Source organism: Cupressus sempervirens, chromosome 5, assembly GCF_028749045.1.
Source record: "Cupressus sempervirens isolate cs-2001-9-10 chromosome 5, ASM2874904v1, whole genome shotgun sequence".
Classification (NCBI taxonomy): Eukaryota; Viridiplantae; Streptophyta; class Pinopsida; order Cupressales; family Cupressaceae; genus Cupressus; species Cupressus sempervirens.
The window spans coordinates 338632684-338656304 of NC_143122.1; the positions used below are offsets into that span (position 1 = coordinate 338632684).

The 23621-nt window shown below is 37.5% G+C and overlaps 1 protein-coding gene across 1 annotated transcript in view; it reads left to right on the forward strand.

Annotated features, from left to right (window-relative positions):
- Positions 1 to 1040: 1040 nt before the first annotated feature.
- FK (Ergosterol biosynthesis ERG4/ERG24 family) overlaps positions 1041 to 23621 on the forward strand; it is a 110967-nt gene continuing 88386 nt past the window's right edge. Inside the window, exons 1-2 of the mRNA XM_089830197.1 lie at positions 1041 to 1210; positions 1312 to 1429. Of these exons, the coding sequence (XP_089686323.1) occupies positions 1136 to 1210; positions 1312 to 1429 (193 nt within the window). The 5' untranslated portion in view covers positions 1041 to 1135. The remainder of the gene's footprint in view (positions 1211 to 1311; positions 1430 to 23621) is intronic.

Here is a 23621-nt window from a genome sequence, read left to right on the forward strand (position 1 = left end):
TCAAAATTGTATCATTTTTTTTTTGAAGAAACGCTAGAGCTAGAATGTTGACCTTGTGCCCATACCAGTTATGTTTGATCCAGGAACTGGTTCTATATTAAGGGCAAGATGCTAATGAATTTCATGATGATGACATTCTTTTTCAAGCTTTCCAATTTTGAATTCAAATAAGATACATCTGAGATCTCATTGTCTACTTCTAAAAAGATACATCCCACATCTTGTGCATCCTTTGAGCAATCTTTGGCCTCCTTTCCAACAATTTTGCCCTCCTCTATGCCCAAAATCACTCCCTCTCTATTTGCCTAATGAATATTGTTTTAATTTTTGTTTATATCATTTTTTTAATAAAACAATAATAAAATCGTTTACATTATTAAAAAAAAATTACAAGTCCATATTTGTGATGAGAATATCAGGATTTAACTGTGTGATTTTGAGTCAAACTCGATGACCCATGTTTCATGAGTAGTGATTCAACATGAATCCATCTCTCATGAGAATAAATGGAACACTTAGCACTCATTGGATCTAGGTGATGCTCACAGGGGTGAAGCACCGGGACTTCCCGGGAGGTCACCCATCCCAGTACTACTCTAGCCTGAGCGCGCTTAACTACAGAGTTTCCTCCACAGTTAAACCCAAAGCTTGCAACCCCATTTGCAAAACCTTCACCAAGTGTTGTGCCTTATGAACCATTCATTAGAAAGCCCCTTAAGCTCATCAATTGATAAGTAGGAGATGATTTCCACAGCTAGTCAAATTGTGATCTCCTACTTATCAAGTCCATATTTTTTAATATTTTATATGTATGATTATAAAATGGACACAAATATTCAAATTTAAAATATATATATCATAAGTTAAATATATTTTATAGTTTAATTTTTCTTATTATTTCAAAATAATAGAATTCAAATGATCAAACGGTCATAAGTTTTCAATGAGACACAAGGGAAATTCCACCCTGGACTATGGACACTAGTTTAATTTAAGAAAAAATACCGTTTAAAAAGAGGAGGAAAAACCCATCTGAAAAACAAAACCGGTCACGGGGAACGTGAGCGAGTTGTCTTAAAACGTAGAAAGCAAAGCAAAGCTCAACGCTGAACTGAACTTATTTGAAAGTTTTAAAATGGAGATCCACAAAAGCTCTCTAATGGCAGCTCTGCGGGTTTCCCCTTCGCTGGCATTTCCTTCCTGGAACGCGGTAAGACATCTCTCCCGGTTTTATTGTTATCACCTCAAGGTGCGTTTGGAATCCTGAAAATAACATGCAGATATTACTATATGTATGCTTTTTAAATGCAGGTGGGAATACTTTTGGTATACTTCATGTATTTATATTTTGCCGGATTTCTTCTGCCTGGGAAAGTCATTCCAGGTGTTCTCCTTGCGGATAAGTCGAGGATCTATTATCGCTGTAATGGTAAGCTTGATTTTAAGTGAACATAATTGTTTCTTTTGCAATGGAGATTTATTGTGAAGAAATTCCGAATGCAGTAGAGATTGATGGTGATATCCGATTTGCTGGTTACAGAGCATTTGCAATTTATATATTTGTTTATTTATGCCTCGAGTTTCATAGAGATTTTAGCAGATACAATTATTTTTTGCTCTCTTGGGATTGTGTTAGATCATGACTTTAAACGAAATATTGTAGTGAGCACGAAATTTTTCCAAATACAATTTATAGTAGAGGAGGACAGAAAGAGTAGTAATTTTTTTCTTTCGTAAAGGAATTTTATTGTAAAGACGAAATTCCTAGGAATTAGGACCATCAAAATAAGGACCTGTTGTTCTGTGGGCGAACTGTAGAAAATTCTGTCAAAATCTCGTAGGATCCGTGGTTCTATTGGTGAGCTGTAGAAATTTCTGTCAAATCCTCTTCCCACTTTTACGCTTCTTCATTGGGTATGCCGCACGCAGCGAGTTGAAAGTGTATTTCATCTAACTTCAATGCAGAATTTCAGTCATTGTTTACGGCACACCCAGCAAGGGGAATGTTGTATTTTGTGGAATTTTAAGACATTATCGATGTCCCTTGGGGATTTGCATGCTTCTCTCTACATTTCTTCTTGTTTGAAAGGCACGCACGTTTTCCCACCTGGGCTTAAACCATTGGATATAGTTTTTTTGTTTTTTCATGATTTTTGTTTTGTCAGTAAAGGAAGGGATTAAGGCCCTCTCACAAACTATTAAAGTAAAAAAGAAAGAAAGTTTTGTAAGAGAATATAGCACCTAACACAGAAGAATCTAAAAGATTCCAAAGAGTATGAGAAACTGAACTGCCCTATACTTCCAATCAAAACTGAAGAAAATGTGAAACCTATGCTGAAGTCTGAACTGAATTACCTCACACATGTTTCGAGAGGAGCTTTTGCCTGCTTCTACTGAGGAGAGTATCCATTGGTCATTGCACACCATCATCAACTGCACCTTGAGCTTACATTTGAAAATTTTATTCTTCTATTTTTCTTTCTTTCTGCTTGCCTGAAGTACCAAAGTTTTGTTTAGTTATTTTGCTGTCTGGGAGGTAGTTGTTCATTCAGGTAATGTAACCAGAGCATCTTCATTTACTAGGAATTTCATCATCTTCCTTACAATGCTGAAATGCATCTTCTTTGTCAAAACATTGATCTGCACGAGATGGAGCTTCTTTAGGAGGAACCTACATAAGGGTGGAGTGCTCAGAATTTGGTTCATCGTGGAGGACCTGAGGGGGCAGGCATGGGTGGGATTCCAGCCTACTGTTCACATGTTGGTGCAAAGGGCTTGGATGTGTGGGATTGACGCCTACTGTCCATCATCTTTAATTCCTGTTCCTTTGTAAGAGCCTGGAGCTACTTATCTTCATCCTCAAATAAATGCTCCTCACAATCCTAAAATGCATCTTCTTTGTCAAAACATTGATCTGTATGAGATGGAGCTTCCTTAGGAGGAACCAGCATGGGAGTGGAGTGCTCAGGATTTGGTTCATTGTATAGGACCTCAGGGGATGCAGGTGGGATTCCAGCCTACTGTTCACATGTTGGCGCAAAGGGCTTGGATGTGTGGTTTGCCCCAAAAAAATTCTGCGGTTTTGCCATATGAATTCTTTGCCTAGGACTTGATTTTTTCGACCATTTCTTGAGGCTTATAAAATGAAGATCCGAAGACAATTTTACAGAACCCCCCATAATTTTGTGATAAACCATGCTGCATTTAAAACACCTCTCTAGCAATCCTTTGAACTTCACAAAGTGACACACATCCTCACAAACTTGCTTTATGAGTCTGCCATCTCTGCATCGACTTTCAAGAAATCCCTCACCAGATTAATCAGATTTTTAATAGGTCTAGAATATCTCAGAATTAGTGGTAGTCTATATAAGCGCAATTAAATTGGGCTTTTGGAGATGATAGCAGATGCGGAGTCAAAAAGCAAGATGACGTGGCCAGGATCAGTCAAACCTTTCTAAAAAACCAAGGACCATGCTGCCACACAAACAAACAGTGTCTGGCCAAGTGGAATTGCACTAGTGTGAATGATCAACTTGGCGATGTGATGCAGAGCAAAGACGGCCTAAGACACAATCCCAAAATGGACTCGCCAAGTTGTTAAACCCATAGGATTTCTATCGGCTTTCAAAGCACTCAAGCCCTCCAAGTATTTAAAACTTGATCCACCCTATAACCACTTGTCTCCACACTTAAAAATGTTTATTTGGTCTTAGACAAGCTTGTTTAAACATGATTCAAACCCCCAAGTACAATTTATACTCCCAAATCCAACTTCAAATAGTTAACTAGCCCTATTCACTAATTACGTCTCCTAACCCTGTTTGCCCACTTTTCATCCAAACCTTCCAAAACACCACACAAATAAATCAGACTTTCAGATCCGCTTTTGGGAGTCTTTTAACATACCTGAAAACCGGATGCCCTTCCTTTGGATTGTCAGTATGAAATCAGGTAACTTGTCTCTGTTTTAGGCCTAATTAGGCCACTTTTTCAAAGCAACTAGTCTCCAAACTTTGAATCAGGACTTCTAACTTCTTGCACAGTTTTAACCTGTCACCAAACCAAGGATTTTGACACTTGTTTGCATAGACTCGCTCTCTAGGTAGGTTATTTGACAAACCCTCACCATCCAGGCTCTACAACTAGGGCTTCTCGGATCTTTGGCCAGAACTCACTTCAAGACCTCGACCAGAGTTGTTACACCATGTCTTGGACTTGGCCAATCACAACTCACCATAAAAACACCTTTTCCTTAGGCTACTTCTCTTGCTGCTATACCTGTAGCATCAAATTAAACCCTTTCACAATGCCAAAGTCATGGTGATCATCCTCTTTCCAGTCAAATATGCAAAAACAGTTGTTAGTAATGCAATATCGATACAGAAGGTGGTTCATTCCTCAAGAAGCAGTAGGAACAAAAGGAGGAATGAATCAAAAATATATCAAGACTCTCAAAATCAAGGGTTTTGCTGCCCTGTCACAGTGCAGTCAAATTTAGGGTTATAAAATGGATTTCTTAAGATCTCAAACTGTTTTAGAAATGCATGAAAACATATGAAAATGATCCTAAATCCTTTCCAAGATATCAAGTGTTAAGAACTTAAAGGAGGAGTAAAAATAAAAATGAAAAACTCGGGAACCAGAACTTTATTTATGTTGCAGACTAAACCTCCGTACAATACCTTCACACCCTTCACATCCAGGCCTTCTCAAGGCTTTATAGACTCTTCCGCAACCTTCTCCAACTGATTCTGATCTGTTGGAGGCGTTGCATTAACCAAAACAACCAAATATGGTTAAGCCTGCCAACTAACTAGCCGTCATAATTTGAATTTTCAAATTTGGAACTCCTAGCAAATGAGCTTCTAAGCTCTCAAAACCAACACAAATGAGGCATTGCATTAACCGAAACAACCAAATATATTTAAACCTGCCAATTAACTAGCTGTCATAATTTGAATTTTCAAATTTGAAACTCCTAGCGATTGAGCTTCTAAGCCCTCAAAACCAATACAAATGCATTGTTTTGGACCTTATTAATGTTCCTAATCCTAAGTACTCCATCTAGACACATTTGGCATCTTCGGTCCTATGGTCCTTATCAGTACCATTAGGTCTTTAATCATTACATCAATTTTTTTACAAAAAAATGCTAAATAGGCCTTAGTACATCATAATTAGGTCTTAGTGACCCTGTTCTATCATTTGCATTCCTTGGTGCCTTCAAGGTTGTAACTGGTCCAACAGGTGCTCCTGCACCATACTCCCCTCAAAAAAGATCTCTTTTCCCAAGAGATAAGGGGCCTTGACTTCATACCATGCATCCTCCTTGATGGCTCTGATCTTCCAGTGCGCTTCTGTTGCAATAACAACTCTTCTACTGGAGTCTTCTTCCTCCTGTTACCTGCACTCGACTCCAAACAAAAACTTGTTTATGTTTATGACTGTCATATGCTGCCTTCTGTTCTACTCCTTTGTCTACCATTGGCGGGCTCAACTGGCTCAACTGACCCTGCCATTCTTGTAACCACGAAGGATGATCCCTGCCTTGAACCTGTATGCCACTAGGACATGCAATGGTCCCTAGATACCTTCTGATCCATGGAATACTGATCAGATCTTAATGCTGCCTTTACCTTTTTCTTGTCATCAGACCTGTCTTCTTGCTGTATTCCCTTCATTTCCCTGGTCAAATGTTGTTGTTCCCTTCAAAGTAACCTGCATATTAACACACTCATTACCAAAACATATGATACTAAAAGTAAAATCATTTACATTATTCTCGTGCAAAGGGGTAAGTACAAACTTCCTGCTATCTTTATGCATGACATAACCATTTGTGTACCCATTATGTAAAGTTTTCCTCAAATACATGTCATTGGTACACATCACGTAAAACTTATCAGAATATTCCCCTATAGCGAATTCTGCACATGCTTGTTCTCGGACTAAAATGTTTGGTTCATTATTGACTCAAGTTGCATTGTATGGCTTAGTATGAGGAAATTTCTTCAATTTTAACTTAGTAACCATCTCATAAGATACCAAATTGTCATGTGAGCCAGAATCAATGATCAACTTACAAAGTTTACCTTGGCTTAAACACTGAGATCTGTAAATTGATACTTTGGTTGTGCTGGTTTCTGCAATGGACCTCTTCTAAACATGAGTGCCTCTCCATCGAGAACTGGATATGCCAGTGAAATGCCTTCTTCTTCTTTCATCTCATCTTCTTGCACTAAGTTCACTCTTCTTTCATTGTTCCTATTCTGCTGCTCCAACTTTGGACATTTAAAAGAAGGATGCCCTATCTCATTACAATTGAAGCATCTACCGGTGAGTGTCCCTCAACCTGCTCCAAATTTACCTCCACCTTTGTATCCTCCTCTCCACTCTTGCATGATCTCCTTGCCTTTGTCTTTATCACTCTGATTTTCTTGAGTAGGTCTTCTGCGTCTACCCCTGTTTGTGCCTCCTCTACCACTGCTTCCATGTCTCTCTTGCTTCCTCTTCACCTTCTCTTCAGCCCTGATGGCTAGTTGAAAACACTTACCTAGGGTCTATGGAACACTTAACCCTATCTCATCTTGTAGGTTGTACCTCAAACCATTGAGATACCTTGCTATCTTCTCCTTTTCATCCTCTAAGCCTCCTCTGATACTAAGCCTATGGAATTGTTCAGTATAAGACATGATATCCATGTCTTTCTGCCTTAGGTTTTGCCTCATCCTCTTTGTTTGTATGCCAAAATCTGAAGGAAGAAATTGCTCTTTTAGCATGGCCTCAATCCTACCCGAAGTAGTAACCTTAGCCATGCCCCTTGCCGTTCTGTCTGTCTGAGCAGTAGAACACCATGTCAATGTTGTCCCCTTAAGTTTTGTTTTGGCAAACTTCACTTTCTTCTCTTCATCTGTATCTTCAAATTCAAAATAATTATCCAATGCATCCAACCATCCTAAAACTTTTTCACTATCCATCTTACCCTGATAGATAGGTAGATCGATATGCCCTTTGTTGCCTCCTCCTTGTACTGCCTTTAGTACTCTCAGCATCTTTCTTTAGCAGTCTCAACATCTATGGGTTCTTCTTCATTGCCTTCATTCTGACTTTCAGCAGCAACTCTTACTTCACCTTATCCTTCATTTTCCTCTTGCTCTCTCCTAGCCTCACTTTCCAAGGCTTCCAGTCTTGCCATCAAAGTAGTGTTATCCCTCCTCAACTGTCTCATCTCTCACTCCCTTGTAGCTTCCTGCTCCCTCCTTTCTCTTTTTTCTACCTCCAAAGTCTCTCTAAGTTTTTGGTTCTCCCTAGCCCATTGTTTTGGTGGCATCTTGTCAAAACAACAACCACACCACATAAACCTTCTTCTCCTAAAGGGATCTAATTCCTTGCTCTGATACAAAATAACAAAAAACAAACAAAAAACAATGAGGAACAACCCTCTAGCTACTCTTAGCAACCAAGAAAAAATCTAGAAGCGAACGATAGGCCCTAGGGTGAGAAGGGACCCCACACCGTTTCAGATGAACTCTGGAAGTAGAAGACGGTTGTGAGTGTAAATAAAATTTATATCAGATTTAGATGAATCAGATGTCTTTTCTACCAGAATTCTATGATTACTACTCTCTGTCTTATTGTTTGCAGATTATGATCAGAATATATTGGTCTTGGTATATTTCAATTGTATGTGAATTCGATTGAATATTTATAAATACTAAATATTAAAGTCTGATCGCAGAACTCTAGATGAGGTAGAGCATTAATCGATTTCTATGCACTTTTGCCTGATCAGGTTTGAGAATAAATATGCTTATGAGAGGCCATGTATTGGGTGGATGTGTCTCCACAATGTAGAGACATGTCCACACAATACATGTCTCTTCATTTGGCAACTAAGTAAACCCGACTGCCAATCAGTGTTTAGTCATTTGTTTATTAAAAAAATCTCTACACTAGTCACCGATCATACAAGGTCAATAATCAGAATTAAATCTGCATATAACCCAATCTTGTGATCATGACTTGATCATTATATATAAGGAGAACATGGAAATAATAATGAAGAATCTGCAGATGCAGATCGAGGATATACTTGGATATCATGATCAGAAATATTGGATGATGGTAATTTGTATTCTATTGTTTAATATATGCATCAATATAAGCAAGATATATTGAAGTCTAAGTAAGCTATATACAAATTATTATCATCCAATCTTTATCTGAAAGAAGCTATAACATCAACAACGAAGAAGACATCTGCTGAGTGGAATTCTTGCACTGTCTCACTGATCTAGTATGGCCAATAGGTCGGACCAAGCAAATGCTTGGTGAAGTGATGAGTTGGTCAGGTGTGGTCTCTGTTGTCTTGCATTTTGTCACCACAAAACATAGGTAAGAGTATGAAACTTTTTCATCTAAGTTTTGTATTTCTTTAAAATAATTCACTATTTAATTGGCCAACATTGATCAACCAGTCGTTCCCGATTCGCATAGTGAATCCTTTTATGGAAGGCTTCATCAAGTCCTTTTCGTTTTTTCATTTTGTTAGCATATGCTTGATTTTTGAGGCCTTCAAAGTCCTTGTTTGCACTTTTGAGTGTTTGTTTTAGTTTGCTTTAATCTTTTTGATACGTTCAATCTCTTGTTTTCGGTTTTCCCTTCGATTTGGTATATCTTAGGGCTTAATCGTACTTATTAGTCAGAAGATATGACTATTTAAGTGCCCAAAAAGTGGACTCTCCAAGCTCAATCACATATTTACAATATGAATGTTATATAGAAATAGAGAATACTGAGAGGAGGGGGTGAATTAGTATTCTACAAACTTTTGCCCAAAATTGGATATTGTTAATTACTTTATAACATACATATGAAAGTAGGCAAGAGCCTACAACACAACGGTAAATTGTGAGCCTCTTATTGAAGAGGTCTTGGGTTCGAATCTACCCGTGCTTAATAAAATAATAATTAATAATGATGCATAATAATTAATCTTGGCTTCGGCCTCTAATCGATTAAAAAAAAAAACATACATATGAAAGTAAATTAACAATGCTAAATAATAGAAGTAACCATACACAAAGAGAACTCATAAAACCATATTTTGTTAACTAGGAAAACCTTGACCAAGGGAAAACCCCGTTAGGGATGGTACCCACAAGATGATCCACTAAACAAAAGTATCCTGTTCAGGATCTTGACTCTGTTAGGAGTCTATTACATACATATAGTGTCTCGGTCCTTGTTAGAGGACTAGGCACTGTTAAAAGCCTCAAACCTGTTAGGAGTTGTTCCAACCCTGTCAGGAGTTGATATATAGAATTACAAGATGTATGCAAGATGAGCCCACTGTCCAACCATGCAATTATATGATATAGTTCCTTTATACAAAAGAGATAGATATAAAAACCTCTTTGCTATGCTGATATCTTCAACATTTGATCTTTCCTTTGCTGCTCTTCGCATACCTCTGATCATATATTAGAATTCGCATCAATATAATTCGCATATGAGTTTGCATATATCATATGCCATGCACACTACTTCGCATAATACAATCTTTCCTTTACACCTTTACATTTTACAAAATTTGTCCAATCATCGACCTTCAAGCTTTTACACGCTTGGTAGAGTACAAAATTAATTCTTGCCCTATTAGGGTTAACATCTAGGATGTCATCCCTAATTAGTTAAGTAATTATTTCGTGACCAAAATAATTCCTTAATCCATAATTCACATTACTCTGTTCTGTCCTATTCATTTTCTTTACTGATGTTTAATTCATAACTTGTTCCGTACTGACTTGTGCACTTACATACATCATCCTTATACTTTGTACTATCTGTACCTAACTGCGCATGTGCTAATAATGTCTTTGGCATCCGTACACATCAAAACTGTCTCTGCTCTACTAGATAACTATTTGATTCTTACAGAATTTTCTATGTCTAACTGTGGAGACTTCATCTGTACATAGTGCCTTCTTCACATAATATATATGTTGCCGTAAATGACAACTCCATCATTATACCAACTTATCTTACTTTGCCATATTGCCAACAATTTTCTAATGTTGATAGTCATTTTCTAAAAAATATAACTTAAAATGACTTTATGTTATGTTTTTTAGTTACTTTATCACTTAAGTGATTTAAGTGGATATAGTGCACTTTATGTTATAATTTCATGTTGAGTTGCTTTTTGATTTTTCACTTAAGTGACTATAGTGCACTATACAGTCTGATTTACTGTTTTATTTAAAACATCTAAGTAAAATGTTGCTTTTAAATAAATATTTACACAATGTGTAAACTATATATGTGTGAATATTCTATTTGACCCATTTAAAGTGATATCTACTCAAAAATCAACTAGACATGTGCTTAATAGGAAGTTTAAGTTGTGCAACTCAATAACATGCCCTTTTTAAAATATGTTACATGCAATTGCATCTAGAGAATGAGATTTACCTCTTGCATGTAAACACAAATGACTAAAACATGCAAATGCATCTAGAGAGTGAAATTTACCTTGTTCAACCAAAATGCATATAAAGTCAAAGCATATTTTCAACACATGGAAATGCACTTGGAGGGTGTGATTTGCACTTGAGGCCAAATATAAAACATGCAAATGCACGAGAATTATGCACTTGAAGGGAAATGTTTGACTTAGACAAATGAAAAGACAAAAAATAAAACACGCATTTGCATGTCTAGAGTCCGATTTGCATGTAAAAAGACATTTCCAGCCAAGGCGTCACATGCAAATGGCCTCCTAGAGTGTGATTTGCACTAAAACATGTCTTTTCTATGTCATTTTAAATATGTGATGAGGTCTCATGGTGAGATTTGCATCTTATATGCTAAAACGCGACATGCATTCGTATTTCAAAGGTATATATCTTCAACTACATGCTGGGCATTACATGTAATGGTTCATCAAGAGTGCGATTTGCACTTTAAAATCATTTTGCATGCAATAAAAACATGTGTTTGCACTCCAAGGGTTCGATTTTGCCTTTATGTTAAAAACGTTGGAGTTTGAGGAGAAAATAAAACACATAAATGCATCCCAAGAGTGCAATTTGCTTCTTGGATGCATATAAACGTCATTCAAAAGGCATTTTTCCTCACTACATGCGAAAACGTTACATGCAAAGGCAGCCAAAGGGTGCGTTTTCATCAAAAATGCCCAAAAAAAGACATTTCTAGCCCATGCGTTTGCATTTGGAGGTCATGTTTTGGCATTTGAATGCATGTATTTGCATTTCTAGTCCACGTTTTTCATCATTTTATGAAAAACCGCCTCATGTATAAGCATTTCTAGGGCATGCTTTTCTCCAAAATGCCTAAGAACATGTATTTTGCCAAAATGTTTTGCATGAAATGGAGTTTGGGGATCACATTTTGGCATCTATGAGCAAAAATGCCCATGCATTTGACCTTGGAGATCACGATTTGCAAAGTTTGAATTTGTCAAAGGCTCTTAGTTGTTGCAATCATTTGCACTTGGAGAACCCGATTTTGGAGAAGACTTGTTTATCTAAACTTCTCTTTCCTCCATTTTTGGCTCATTGAGCTCCAAGTAAGTAGAAGGATTCAACTTTGCTTGTATTTCTTTCTTATTTTGCTACAATATTGCATTCTTTGGTTCGTTTTTGTCCATTTGTTCAAATACAACCCATGTATTTAAGTAAGTTTGAAATCCTCTCATTTGCAAATGTTAAAACTCTTCCAAACTCCAAAAACGAAATTGCATGTAAAGGGATATCTTGAAGTTTGTCATGTTTGAGTCAAAAGCAAGAGTTAAGTTTTTCTTTTGTTATTAGTTTTTCTTTCTTGTTTGTTTTTAGTTTGTTTTTGGAGAAAAGTTGAAGTTTTTCACCCAAGAATTCAAGTGCATTTCCATGTTTCCATCTCCCATACTTAATCCATTTCCCAAACTCATTCATTTTCCACTTTCCCATTAATTGTACTCTATGAACCCAATTGCATGTTTTACATCATGTAAAATGAGGAGTTTTTACCACATGAAATGACATCAAGAGAACCCGATTTGGGTGAAAACTCATATTTTAAAGCACCCAAACTCTTGTTTTGCACATATCCATATGCTTCCAACTTGCATTCTTGGTCACCCAAAGCAAAAGCCTCATTTTGCCCACTTGCAATTCACCATCTTAGATCTGATTTTGGCCATTTTTGCCCAAAATACAAGTTGTCCTAAACATTTCCAGCCTTCCAAAGTGTTCAATAAGTATCTAATCCATACTTCAAACACTCATCTCTCATGGATCTGTCATTGTAACTGAAATCACAAAATTTTCATGGATCCAATCTCATTGGAATATGCTTTCATCTTCATGTTGTAGACTCTTCAAGATATGTTAGAACTTCGTCAAAGAATAGAAACATCCTATCTGAAAGATCCACAATCCCGGTGATCTTGGAAATTGATGTTTGTTTCAAAATTTGAGACTTTGACCAGAATTTTGTACCTCTGAATAGACTTTATAGAATTCTTTCTTTTTGGTTTTTTCTCATTTTCCAGTTTTTAGGTGTTTTTGAAGATACATGCAAGTAAATGACAAATAACAAATAACTTCAAACTAAGAATGATGAGCAACATTCATATATTGAAAACACTTAACAATCTAGAAATGATTCAAATCAAACCAGGCATAATATTCAGATTTTTGTAGTCAAAGAAATAAATGTATCAAATGGATTTGCTGCTATCTACAATGAACCTAATGCCAGCTGTAGAAGGGTTTTACAAACACAAAAGATGGAGAGCTTGCTGTCACAAACCCCTATATGATCTCCAAACTGCAAAACGTGGCTGCTAATAAGGAATGATGCCCATAATACAAGCCCAAGCTCCCTTTGGAAGAAACACCCAAGCTGGAATAGGCTGACTGCCTAGTTGAATGTGATGTTTCCTTCTAATAAATGGTGCTATGAAGATTGTCGATCCTTGCCACAGAGAATAGTTCCTTCCAACTCCAATATTGAATCACCATACCCTTGTTGAGGTTTGCATCCCAACACTCCAGACTTCGGGTTTTCGTCCCAAGCCTCTGAATCGCTCCACTAGAGCAATTTCCAATCTCACAAGTTTCAAATGTCAAAAGATACTCCACAATTAGGTCTTTATCTCCTTATAACTGCTCCCATTTTGCACTTTATAGTAAAATAACATTTTCCCAATTAAAGGCATCCAAACTATAGGAAAAACTTTACTTTATTAAAATGTCATAACCTATGTTCCCTCGAGTTTCCGGTACAATGACGGTGGGGGATAGCGAGATGGGTTTTCGGGATGGCAATTTTGGAGACCCGGGGGGGGGGGGGGGTGGGGAGGAACGGAAAATGGGAATGACTATATATATAGGGAAATTTTAAAATATACATTGAAATTTGCAAATATACATGTCATTCATATGAAACTAAGCACAAAGCATGTCTTTTAAACATTATAGAACCATATCATACAACATTTGAATGCCATCTAGGAAATAGTATCCGATTTCAATATTCAATTGTCAAAATGCATATCAATATCAGTGAACAATATCATAATGATAAACATGATAAATCTGAAAATGTAAATCTAAATATGCCTAAAGCTATACGCCCAAAGGCTAGAGGGCTGCCATAAAGTAATAAGCATCAATGTATCATAATCATGTTCACGTTCAACATAAAAAACATAACATAGAAAAATGAAGTAGATTGCTGCTCCTATTCTGCCTCTACTGCATTTGGAGGGGTAGGGCCCACGTCGACGACCTAGTAAGGAGCCTAAATTAATTTTTAATATTCACTTTTTATTTTTTTGCATAAAAAAAATTTTAAAAACAAATTGGGGACGGCTGGCCGTACTCGCTATGGTTGGGGGACGTCTAAGCGTCCCCTTTCCGTACCAAGGACAGCCAACCGTCCCCCTTTTTTTCCATCCATCCCCAAGTTTCGGAGATGTCCCCTGGTAATTTTCCTTTTTTGGGGACGGTTGGGGGACGTCCCATGCCTGTCCCTCCATCCTTGAGACGTCCCCGTTTTTAAAATTCCTGTTTTTAGGCCGGGTACGCGTCCCCAAGGAACATAGGTCATAACTCAAAGTGCCAAAACAATCTCCAGATAGTGAAAATAGTTATAATAATTCAAGACCTTTCCAACGACCTATAAGACAAGAGCACATCTGACCAAACGAAGTCATATTCCCCTTATTGCTTCAAAATGACTATATAAATAGCTTTATTGTAAATTATTTAAATGCTAACTTAAGAAATATTTAGATATATTAAAATATTCCCCACTTTGCCTCTGAAAGCCCAAACCTACCAAATAAACATAAAACTGACCATGTCACCTGTCTGTGACTGATACCGGACGAGATGGTTCAACTAGTAGTCCCTTCCCTATAATCTAGGGATGCTCTTAGAAACTAGAAAACACACCCTGTCATCCTAAAACTGAAACCATGGAATGGTCTCTTGGAACCTTACATCTGGAAACTACCAAATCCTCCTAAAATGTAGTTTGGTGTTGGTTTATTAGTATCCTTGTTTCCAACTATCAGATAGAAGTGTAGTTTAGAGATTTAATCTTGCCCATTACTCACTCTACTGGTAAGTGGATTCTTTCCTGAAAGCTAAGACGAAAGAATATTGGTAACACCCCTTACAAAATCTCTCGACTTCTTGATCCAAGGAACGGTGAGGAGGGGGAGCTTTCCTTTAAAGGTAGGAGAGACTTGGTCTCATACACAGTGGCTGGTCTACCTATTTTGCGATTGAATTTGCGCAAACTATCGGTCGAAGATAGTGCCAAACCAGGTCAAAAATAGTGCCAAGTCTTAAAGGACATGCACTAAACTTAACAAGGACAATATTGTGAGGATTGTGTTGCTTACATTTGTTGATGCATCGAAGAAGAAGGTACTGCACTCACTCCATCGAGGCCCAATCTGACCCAAGCAGAGAAGGGCCCTAAGAAAATGAAGATCAACATACAAGAAGAGATAAGATTGAAGAAGAAATCAACAAGTTTCAAATTTCAAACTGGAAAAATAGCAAGTTTAGGTGGCACCCATATACAAAGTTTCCTTTTGTCTATCCGATTAATACTAACTTGGCCATAGAAGGGAGGGATTTTCAAACCTAGCTATTTCATCTTATTTTCTCACCCCATGAAGACATTTTAGGATTACTATGTGTTCGAGAGGTTTTACTATTGAGATTTTCAATTACTAGTGCTTCTAAATTAATAGTTAATTGATCATTGGTTCGCTTATTACCTTTAAAAATTCTTTTGTTTCTATCTTTCCATAATTCCCATATCAATATTTGAGGGGGAAGTGATCCACTAGCCTTTAAAAATACAATTAGCAAGGACAGTATTTTGAGGAGTGTGTTGCTTGCATTTGGTGATGCGTTGAAGAAGAAGGGAACGCACTTGCTCTATTGAGGCCCAATCTGACCCAAGTTGAGAAAGCCCCTAAACAATCGAGCCATAAAATACTGTTGGTCTAATCAGAGTGTCAAGAAGAGTCATCTTGATGTGGTGTCCTAAAAGAGGTGCTGAAAACACACTCTCTAGAAGGGCCAAAGAACCATAACCTTTGTTGATACTAGGTTGAAGGGTTGGATGCATGTAAAGCGAGTGCCCAAAAACTTGACACCTAAGTAAGTGTACGTAGAGAAGATCTCCAGAAGGGCCAAAGAACCATAACCTTTGTTGATACTAGGTTGAAGGGTTAGATGCATGTAAAGCGAGTGCTCAAAAACTTGACACCTAAGTAAGTGTACGTAGAGAAGATCTCCACCTTGCAACTCAATAAGAAGAAGTGGATGTGGGAGGTCTTCAGATTGTTGAAGACCATCACCTTGGTCCTCCCTAGGTTAAGCATCGGCTGCCAAGAGTCACATTAAGAAGCAAGGCCATCATGTAGCGTTGCAGATCCTTAGGAGAGGAGGCCAACGAGGACCACATCATCGACAAAGAGAAAAATAGAAATCAAAACTTGACGCAAATAACATCCTTTAGGAGCAAGTGGTCTTGTAGAAATCCTCTAACTCATCAATATACAACCCGAACAAGGTAGGGGATGGTGAACAACCTTGCTTCACCTCGATGCTACTCCAAATGAAGCCACAAACCCCACGAGGGGTCTTAATGCGACCAATCACTGTCTCGTGGAGTCTCATGATGACAGTCAAGAGAGTCTTGGAAATACCAATGTTGCGCAGCCTCTTGAAAAGGGCCAACCTGATTACATAATAAAAAATTTTACAAAAATTACAAAGTAGTAGTAGACCTTTGAGGAGCGATGTTGAGGCTCCTCAATAGTAGCCCTTGAGGAAGTTGGAGGAAGAGGCCATGAATGTGAGAGAGTAAATAGTGTGAAGAAGGATCGAAAATAGTGGGACAAGAAGAGGGAGATGCTTGTAAATAAATGTATGTAGGGAGAAGAAAATTATTAGGGTTATGTCCAAGCTTCTTAAAGGTACCTACGTGGAACTACCACACTTCTTTGGAATTCTAGACCTTGAAAAGTTGATAGATTGGATGATACAAATGGAGGAATTTTTTCAGTATGACGAAATAGTAGATCAAAGGAAAGTGTGAGTGACACAAACTAGGTTTAAGGCATGTGCTGCACTTTGGTGGAAAGAGGTGTAGTTTTAAAGGAAAAGAAGTGGCAAAAGAGAGAATTACTTGATGGGAGAGGATGGTGACTAGAATAGGCTAAATTCATACCAGCTTATTATTAGCTTTAGTTGTTGCACAAATTTTAGAACTTGTGGAAAAGGGAGTTGAGTGTAAAAGGAACCATTGGAGATTTTTACAAATTCTCCATTAGGTTGGGCCATTGGGATATGGATCATGAGAAGTAGGCTAGATATATTAATGGCTTGAGGTTAAATATCTAGGATGAGTTGAACATGGCGAGGCTGCAATCTATTGAGGAGGCCTACCAATATATATTAAAGAGTGAGGAGAAATTGTCAAGAAGAGAACAGGTTTTAGCTAGAGACAAGTGATTTTTTTATGGGAGAGATAACTAAACAATAATAGAGAAGTAATGTGAAGGTGTTGAAGAAACTACTAGAAGACAAGCTCCGCAACAAGGTGAATCATGGAGTTGGATCATGAGAAGTTGGCCAGATATATCATTGGTTAGAGGTTGAATATCTGAGATGAGTTGAACACGATGAGGCTGAAAATTACCGAGGAGGCCTTCCAATATATATTAAAGAGTGAGGATAAATTGTCAAGAATACGATAGGTTTTTTCTAGAGACAAAAGTGAATTTTCTATGGGAGAGATAACTAAACAATAATAGAGGAGAACATGGTGTGAAGATGTTGCGAAACCACCAGAAGACAAGCTCCACAAGGAGGTGAATCATTGAGTGCTGATTTCTGATTTCTTAAAGAGAAAAAGCATGTGGCATGGGATGTACATGTAGAAAAAGAGAATGAGTTTGCAGCAAAAGAAAAGACTATAGTAGAAGCGACATCATACCCTTTGGGGGATAGAAGGTCGTTGGTAAATGTATGAGAACAAAATGTAAAGAAAGGGAACAATGTGAAAGAGTACCTTGAGGAGCTTGAAGAAGTGGAAGTTGCAGACATTGGACCTATGGTAGCTGGTTGTAAAGAAGAGGAGAAATCCTTGATTAAGGAGGAATGAGAACGAAAGCGAAGAACACAAGGAAATGCTGCTTGAGTTCATTGTGCATATAGAGTTGAGCTTGAAATAAACTTTGCATTTGAGAAAAAGGAGGTGCTATACAAAATATTAATAAAGATGCAGAAGGAGATGAGTTAATGAACATGGAAGAGGAGTGTAGAGCCGAGATGGAAAAAATTGGATTCGTAGAGAACCATCATGAAGCAACAATTTACAAGTAGATGCTACTGCAGCAGTAAAGTAGTTATCAGATTCTACCAAGGAAGAAATGTATATGAATTTACATGGCATGGAAGTACTTAGGAGGTTGCAAACATGGTTACCTAGAGACTTGTCTACCACCCCTTGAGATGTGTCTTGGGAACAAAATGTCTCTGGAAGCTTCCCATTGCACAAGGTTATTTTGGCTGCTGTCTCCAAATTTTCTTGACCATAAATTGATGTCTCTCACTATAAAACTTAGGGTAAAATGTATTAAAAGGCAAAAAAAGTAGGCAAATAAATAAAATAAGCCTGCATGATGTTTCATATTGATATTTTAGATGAGTCCAAAAACCATGTAAAGTTGTAGTGATCAGATCTACCGCCAGTGTAGACTTATTGAGAGGGACATACAGAATTGTACGGCTAACTTCTTCTCATTGTAATGGTCTTAAGACAAATTGCCTATACTATTTATTTTTCTTGTGTGGCTGATTCACTTTTCTTGTTTTCGAAGTTCTGCATCATGATAATTTTTGGAAATCACTAAAGTATATTAAAAAAATTATGTCTCCATGTAGCCCAATCTCAATATTGTTGAAAATTAGAGTGTCTAGTATCTCCAAGTACCCCTGCCTCCTGATGGTTATGGTTGCAACAAAAGAAAAGAGAATCAATGAGCGAAAAAGCTTGCTTGGCAATGCAAAATAAACATTCGTCAAATGTTTTGACATGTGGAAGAAGATTCACCCAACAGATTTTGCATGATGATGGGGGCAATGAGTAGTAGTGAAGGCAGAAAAGATAAAGGTCTAGGCTACTTTGCAGCAAGTTCACTTACAGGAAGACATCTTATAACTTGCAGCAACACAATTGGTAACTTGTAGTAACACATTTTTTTGTAGTGGATGGAGCTCACGTTTTGACAACTTAGGGAACCTAATGCAAGGGTATCAAAATGAATATTCTTGTCGTCACCAAGAAAAGACACTTCTATTGGGTCTATGCTGTTAGATTTTGCATTTAAGTCCTCAATCCTTTGTTTTGGACCATCAATTTTGAGACTGAGGTCACCAAACTGCATTTAATTTCTTTGGATCATGATTTTTAGTTTGCAATTTGTGCCTTTGGCTTGGATAATGGAGTGTTCACCTTGCTTGCTGCCTTATCATTCAACAGTGTTAATTTGATTGTGGTGGAAGTGTGAAGGTTAAAACTTTGTTTGGGCACATCTCACAAAAATATTAGCCGTTTTGGCACTCATATGCAACCGTGGGAAGAGTTAAGACTCCATTTTGGGCAGGATTTAGTGTAGTCTGGGAGGAATAGTTGTCTGAGTTCTTGCAGTGTTGAGAAAAGATAGTGTGCAGGCATGTGGGAGATCCAGTGAGACTTTGCATGCTACCACCTCTGATTTGGGTGTCCTTGCTGGTCTTCCTGGGTCATGGATGACTGTATTTCCATCCTTCTTTGGTTATGGGATACAAAATTCCCCCAACAACAATGGCTTCCTTCTTGTCCACTTGCACAAACTCGTTGTAACCCATCAAAATGATTTTGTTTTCCTTTTGCTTTGCTTCAATATTCCCCTGCAATGAAGTTAGCTTAAAAACCTTTCAATCCTTCTTAATGGTGTATGTATTAGCAAAACCATCATACATAATTTTCTTGTCCAATTACCATGGTCTCCCTAGAAGAAAATGTCAACAATCCATGGACAAACTATCACAAAAGGACCCTATCGTTGTACTCTACAATCTGAAAATCAATGTAGGCTTGTTCATCCACCTAGAGTGATTGGTTATCACTCATCCGCGATACTTTGTATGGGGTTTGAGTAGGGATTCTTTCTAGGTTCAGTTTGTCTACCATCTCTCTAGATACCATATTATCAGTGGAACCAGAATTTATGATTACCTTGCATACTTTACCTTTTCTTTTGCAGTTGATTTTGAAAAGTGCCCTCCTTTGGGTTATGTCCTCCTTGGGTTTGTTCAAGAGTGTCCTCCTAAGCATCAGCATCTCTCCAACCTCTGAAGCAACATTGGCAGGGTCAGGGAAGTTAACACTTTCCTCTTCACCTTCTTGGACCAATTGTACTCTCCTTTCACCACTATTAGAAGCGGTACCAATCTGTTCAGGACACTTGTAAGATGTGTGCCCAATCTCACCACATATGAAGCATTTCGCTGTGAAAACACCCAATCCTCTTTCTCCACCTCTAGTACCTCTAAATTCTCCTCTTGAATCTGCAACTTGCTCTTGGCATTTACTTGTGTCTCCTTGTCCTTCTTGGGTCTGCCTTGTACCTCTACCTCTGGTATTGTTTCCTCTACCTCCTTGTTTCTCTTGTCTCCTCTTCAACTTCTCCTCAGCTTTGATGGCCAACTTGTAGTGTTCTTCAGCAGTCCTAGGTGTAGAGAGACTAAGTTCATCTTGTATGTTGAACCTTAGACCTCCTAGGTACCTTGCTACCTTTTCTTCATCTTCTTCATGTGCTGCCTGTATATCCAACTTATGAAACTCCTCTGTATATGTCTGCACAACCATGTCTTTTTGTCTCAGATTTCGTAGCCTTTTGTATATTTGAACTCTATATTCATTGGCAATTTTTCCCCTTCATTTTGTCCACTGTCTCGTACCATGAGGTTATTTTGGCTTTCCCTTTCTTCCACCTATCTGCTGGTACACAATCCCACCATAAGAGAGCATGCCCCTTCATTTTTGACTTACCAATCTTCACCTTTTGATTCTCTTCAACCTTGTCATATTCAAAGTAGTTTCCATTTCCAATGCTCCAAATCAATCTATGAGTTCTGCTCCATCCAATTTGCCTCCATACATGAGTAAATCTGCCTTGGCTCTATTGTCAGCAATTCTGACCGCCTTAATAAGCTTTGCAATCCTTGCATCCTCCGGGTCCATTTCTTTCTCTTGATGAGCTTTCTCTCCACCCACTTCTTCTTGGTCACTTTGTTCATCAGCAACCCTTCCTCTTCTTCTATCACTGACCTCTAAAGCTTCCATCCTCTCCCTTAAGGCTTTCAACTCCTTAGCAACTGCTTTACTAACACTTGGTGGCATCTTGATTTCAACCTCTCACTCCTTACTCCTTATCCTCTTAACCTTCTATCCTCTACCTGCAAGGTTCTACTTCCTTTCTCTGATATCATTTATGACACAGAGCATCAATGTTCACATCAACAACCTTGTTCAATTGCCCTTGTAGGCACAATGATTCATTTGGCAAATCAAAGATCAACATACGTCAAGGACTCACATGTTTTCAAGGAGCAATAATATTGGCTAGTGGGAACGCTCCAGTTATGACTCAAATCAGTCACTGATCACATCCATATCACAGTATTAACATATGGCTAGACCATCTTTGGACACCTCGGCTTGGATCATTCTCTTCCCCATGGGGACTTTATGCAGAACAGAATCTTCATGCTTCAAATAGACTTGAGATGCAATTCCTTTTCATCAGACTTTTGTTTTCTAATGACAACTTAAACATTTTTATAACTTAGTGTCACAAATCAGTTTTACACTACCCTGTTAAATCAGACTTTGAACAGTCCTAACATTCCTGCGTGTTGGTCTTATCAAATGCATCCACTGCAAGTTCCGCATGCACAAGGTAGCAATGTAGTTTTAGACTGTGACGACAGACCTTTGAGATGGTTGCAAGGCATATACAACTTTCAATCAATGAATAAACTTGTGACTGTCACTATCATACCAGTTTAGATAGTGATTTGATGATCAGATATAAACAAAACAACATAGAATCTTTGTCCAATGGACGGATGTAACTAATCTGGAGCAATGAAGATACATCACAAACTTCAAAATGATTATAAAACAAAGAGTAAACTCCAAGTGACAATGGCAAACTAACTTGACTGCGACTGTCACAATTTTAGGTCGTTTAGGAAGAGATTGCCAATATCAGAGTTCAAAATCACATGAACTCATTTGTTATACACATGGAAGGAAACCTTTAGACTTTTTCCAATCTTATCCAACCTTGTGTGCCCTTAGCAATCATGACAAACAACTATAATCAACAAGATAATGCAGTTAACTATTAAGGAACAATGAAAATGGACTGAATCAACCAGCTAGGGCATCCAATTTCTCGCCAATGGTTGAAACATTCAATCTGAAATAAATTGCATTAGAAAGAGCATCCAATATACTAACAAACCCCAGAGTTATAGATTTTTCTAATAGTGCAAATAGGAGTTATGAGTCAATCTTCCTTCATGCCTTTGGATGTGAGGGTTTTGGAACAGTTCTGAAACAAATGACTTGATCTCCCTCTGTATTCAGCAGCTGGCATTCAAGCTTGCTTCAAAAGGAAGTAAATTCACCATACTTAGTGTTCCAACGGGTTTGGGAATAAAAACTAATCAATTTAGATGAAAGCCATGCCTCCGATCACCCATTTTTCAGGAAAATGACATGGAAAAACGATGTTTTATTGCAAACTTCCTTCCTGAAATCCATCATTGATGGTTCCCTTGACCCAAAGATGGATTTAATAACTTCTACAATCATTTGCAACCAATTGCAACCAACTTTCCAATTAGTTGGGTGTTTGAGTCACTAATGACAAGTTTGTTTGCAAAGTTGCAAAAGTTGTCAAATAGCTTTTGCATATTATGACCAATGACCTCATACTGACCCCGAACATTGCAAACATGTCCAACATGATGTAGAAACATTAATTTCACCCTTTTTGACATCTTTGACCACTGCTATGTGCATTGATCATCTTTGACCAATATGGGGTCTAGTTGCATTAAAACCTATCATATGGCTCAAAGGCCTTACAAACATGTTTCAATTAATCATAACAACCTTATTTGACCTAAAAGGAAACAAAATGGCCTCACATTGGCCTTATTACATTGATTTGACCAATTTGCTCTCAATGGTCTCAAACCAAGTTCCTGATTTGGATATATTTCCAGATCCGGATGCAAGAAGCGGGTGTGTAATTTTTTTTTGGGGATGCTGCTGCTGCTGTGTGTGTGTGTGTGTGTGTGTGTGTGTGTGTGTGTGTGTGTGTGTGTGTCCATATATATATATATATGTACATACACACACACAATTATACTATGTATATGTAAAGAAATGAAAGAAATATACAAAATTAAAACATTTGATAGCTTGTAACTTCACCAATACATATTCAAATATTAAATAAGATTGTAAACCATATTAATGATATCATATACGTCCATGTTCACGATTCCAATGCAATTCAACAAATCATCACAATTACAAAATTCATTGGAATTGTCTCCTATTATTGAAAGAATATATAAATTTAATGACAATGCATGAATTATTGAATATTTACAAGTATAGTATTAATTAAAATAATCTACAAATCCTAACTGTATTTATGGAGGAACTCCTAAAAAATATATCTTAATAAGTGCATAAATTGATTTGTGTTATGTGCACATTCAAATATGGATATAATAACTTCGGGAATTTAAATTTTGTTTTCTATAATAAAATCTGTCTTGTCAACCATTTAATCAAATCCCTTGAAAATATAATATCATTATAAACCTTAACTTCTACTTGAATACCTGCAACTGTGTGCATAACTTATATTGAAAGCTTGCTTAAAGAAATAGGGAATCATGCAATCCTCAGAGACATTAGGGAAATCAAACTGATTAAATGAAAGA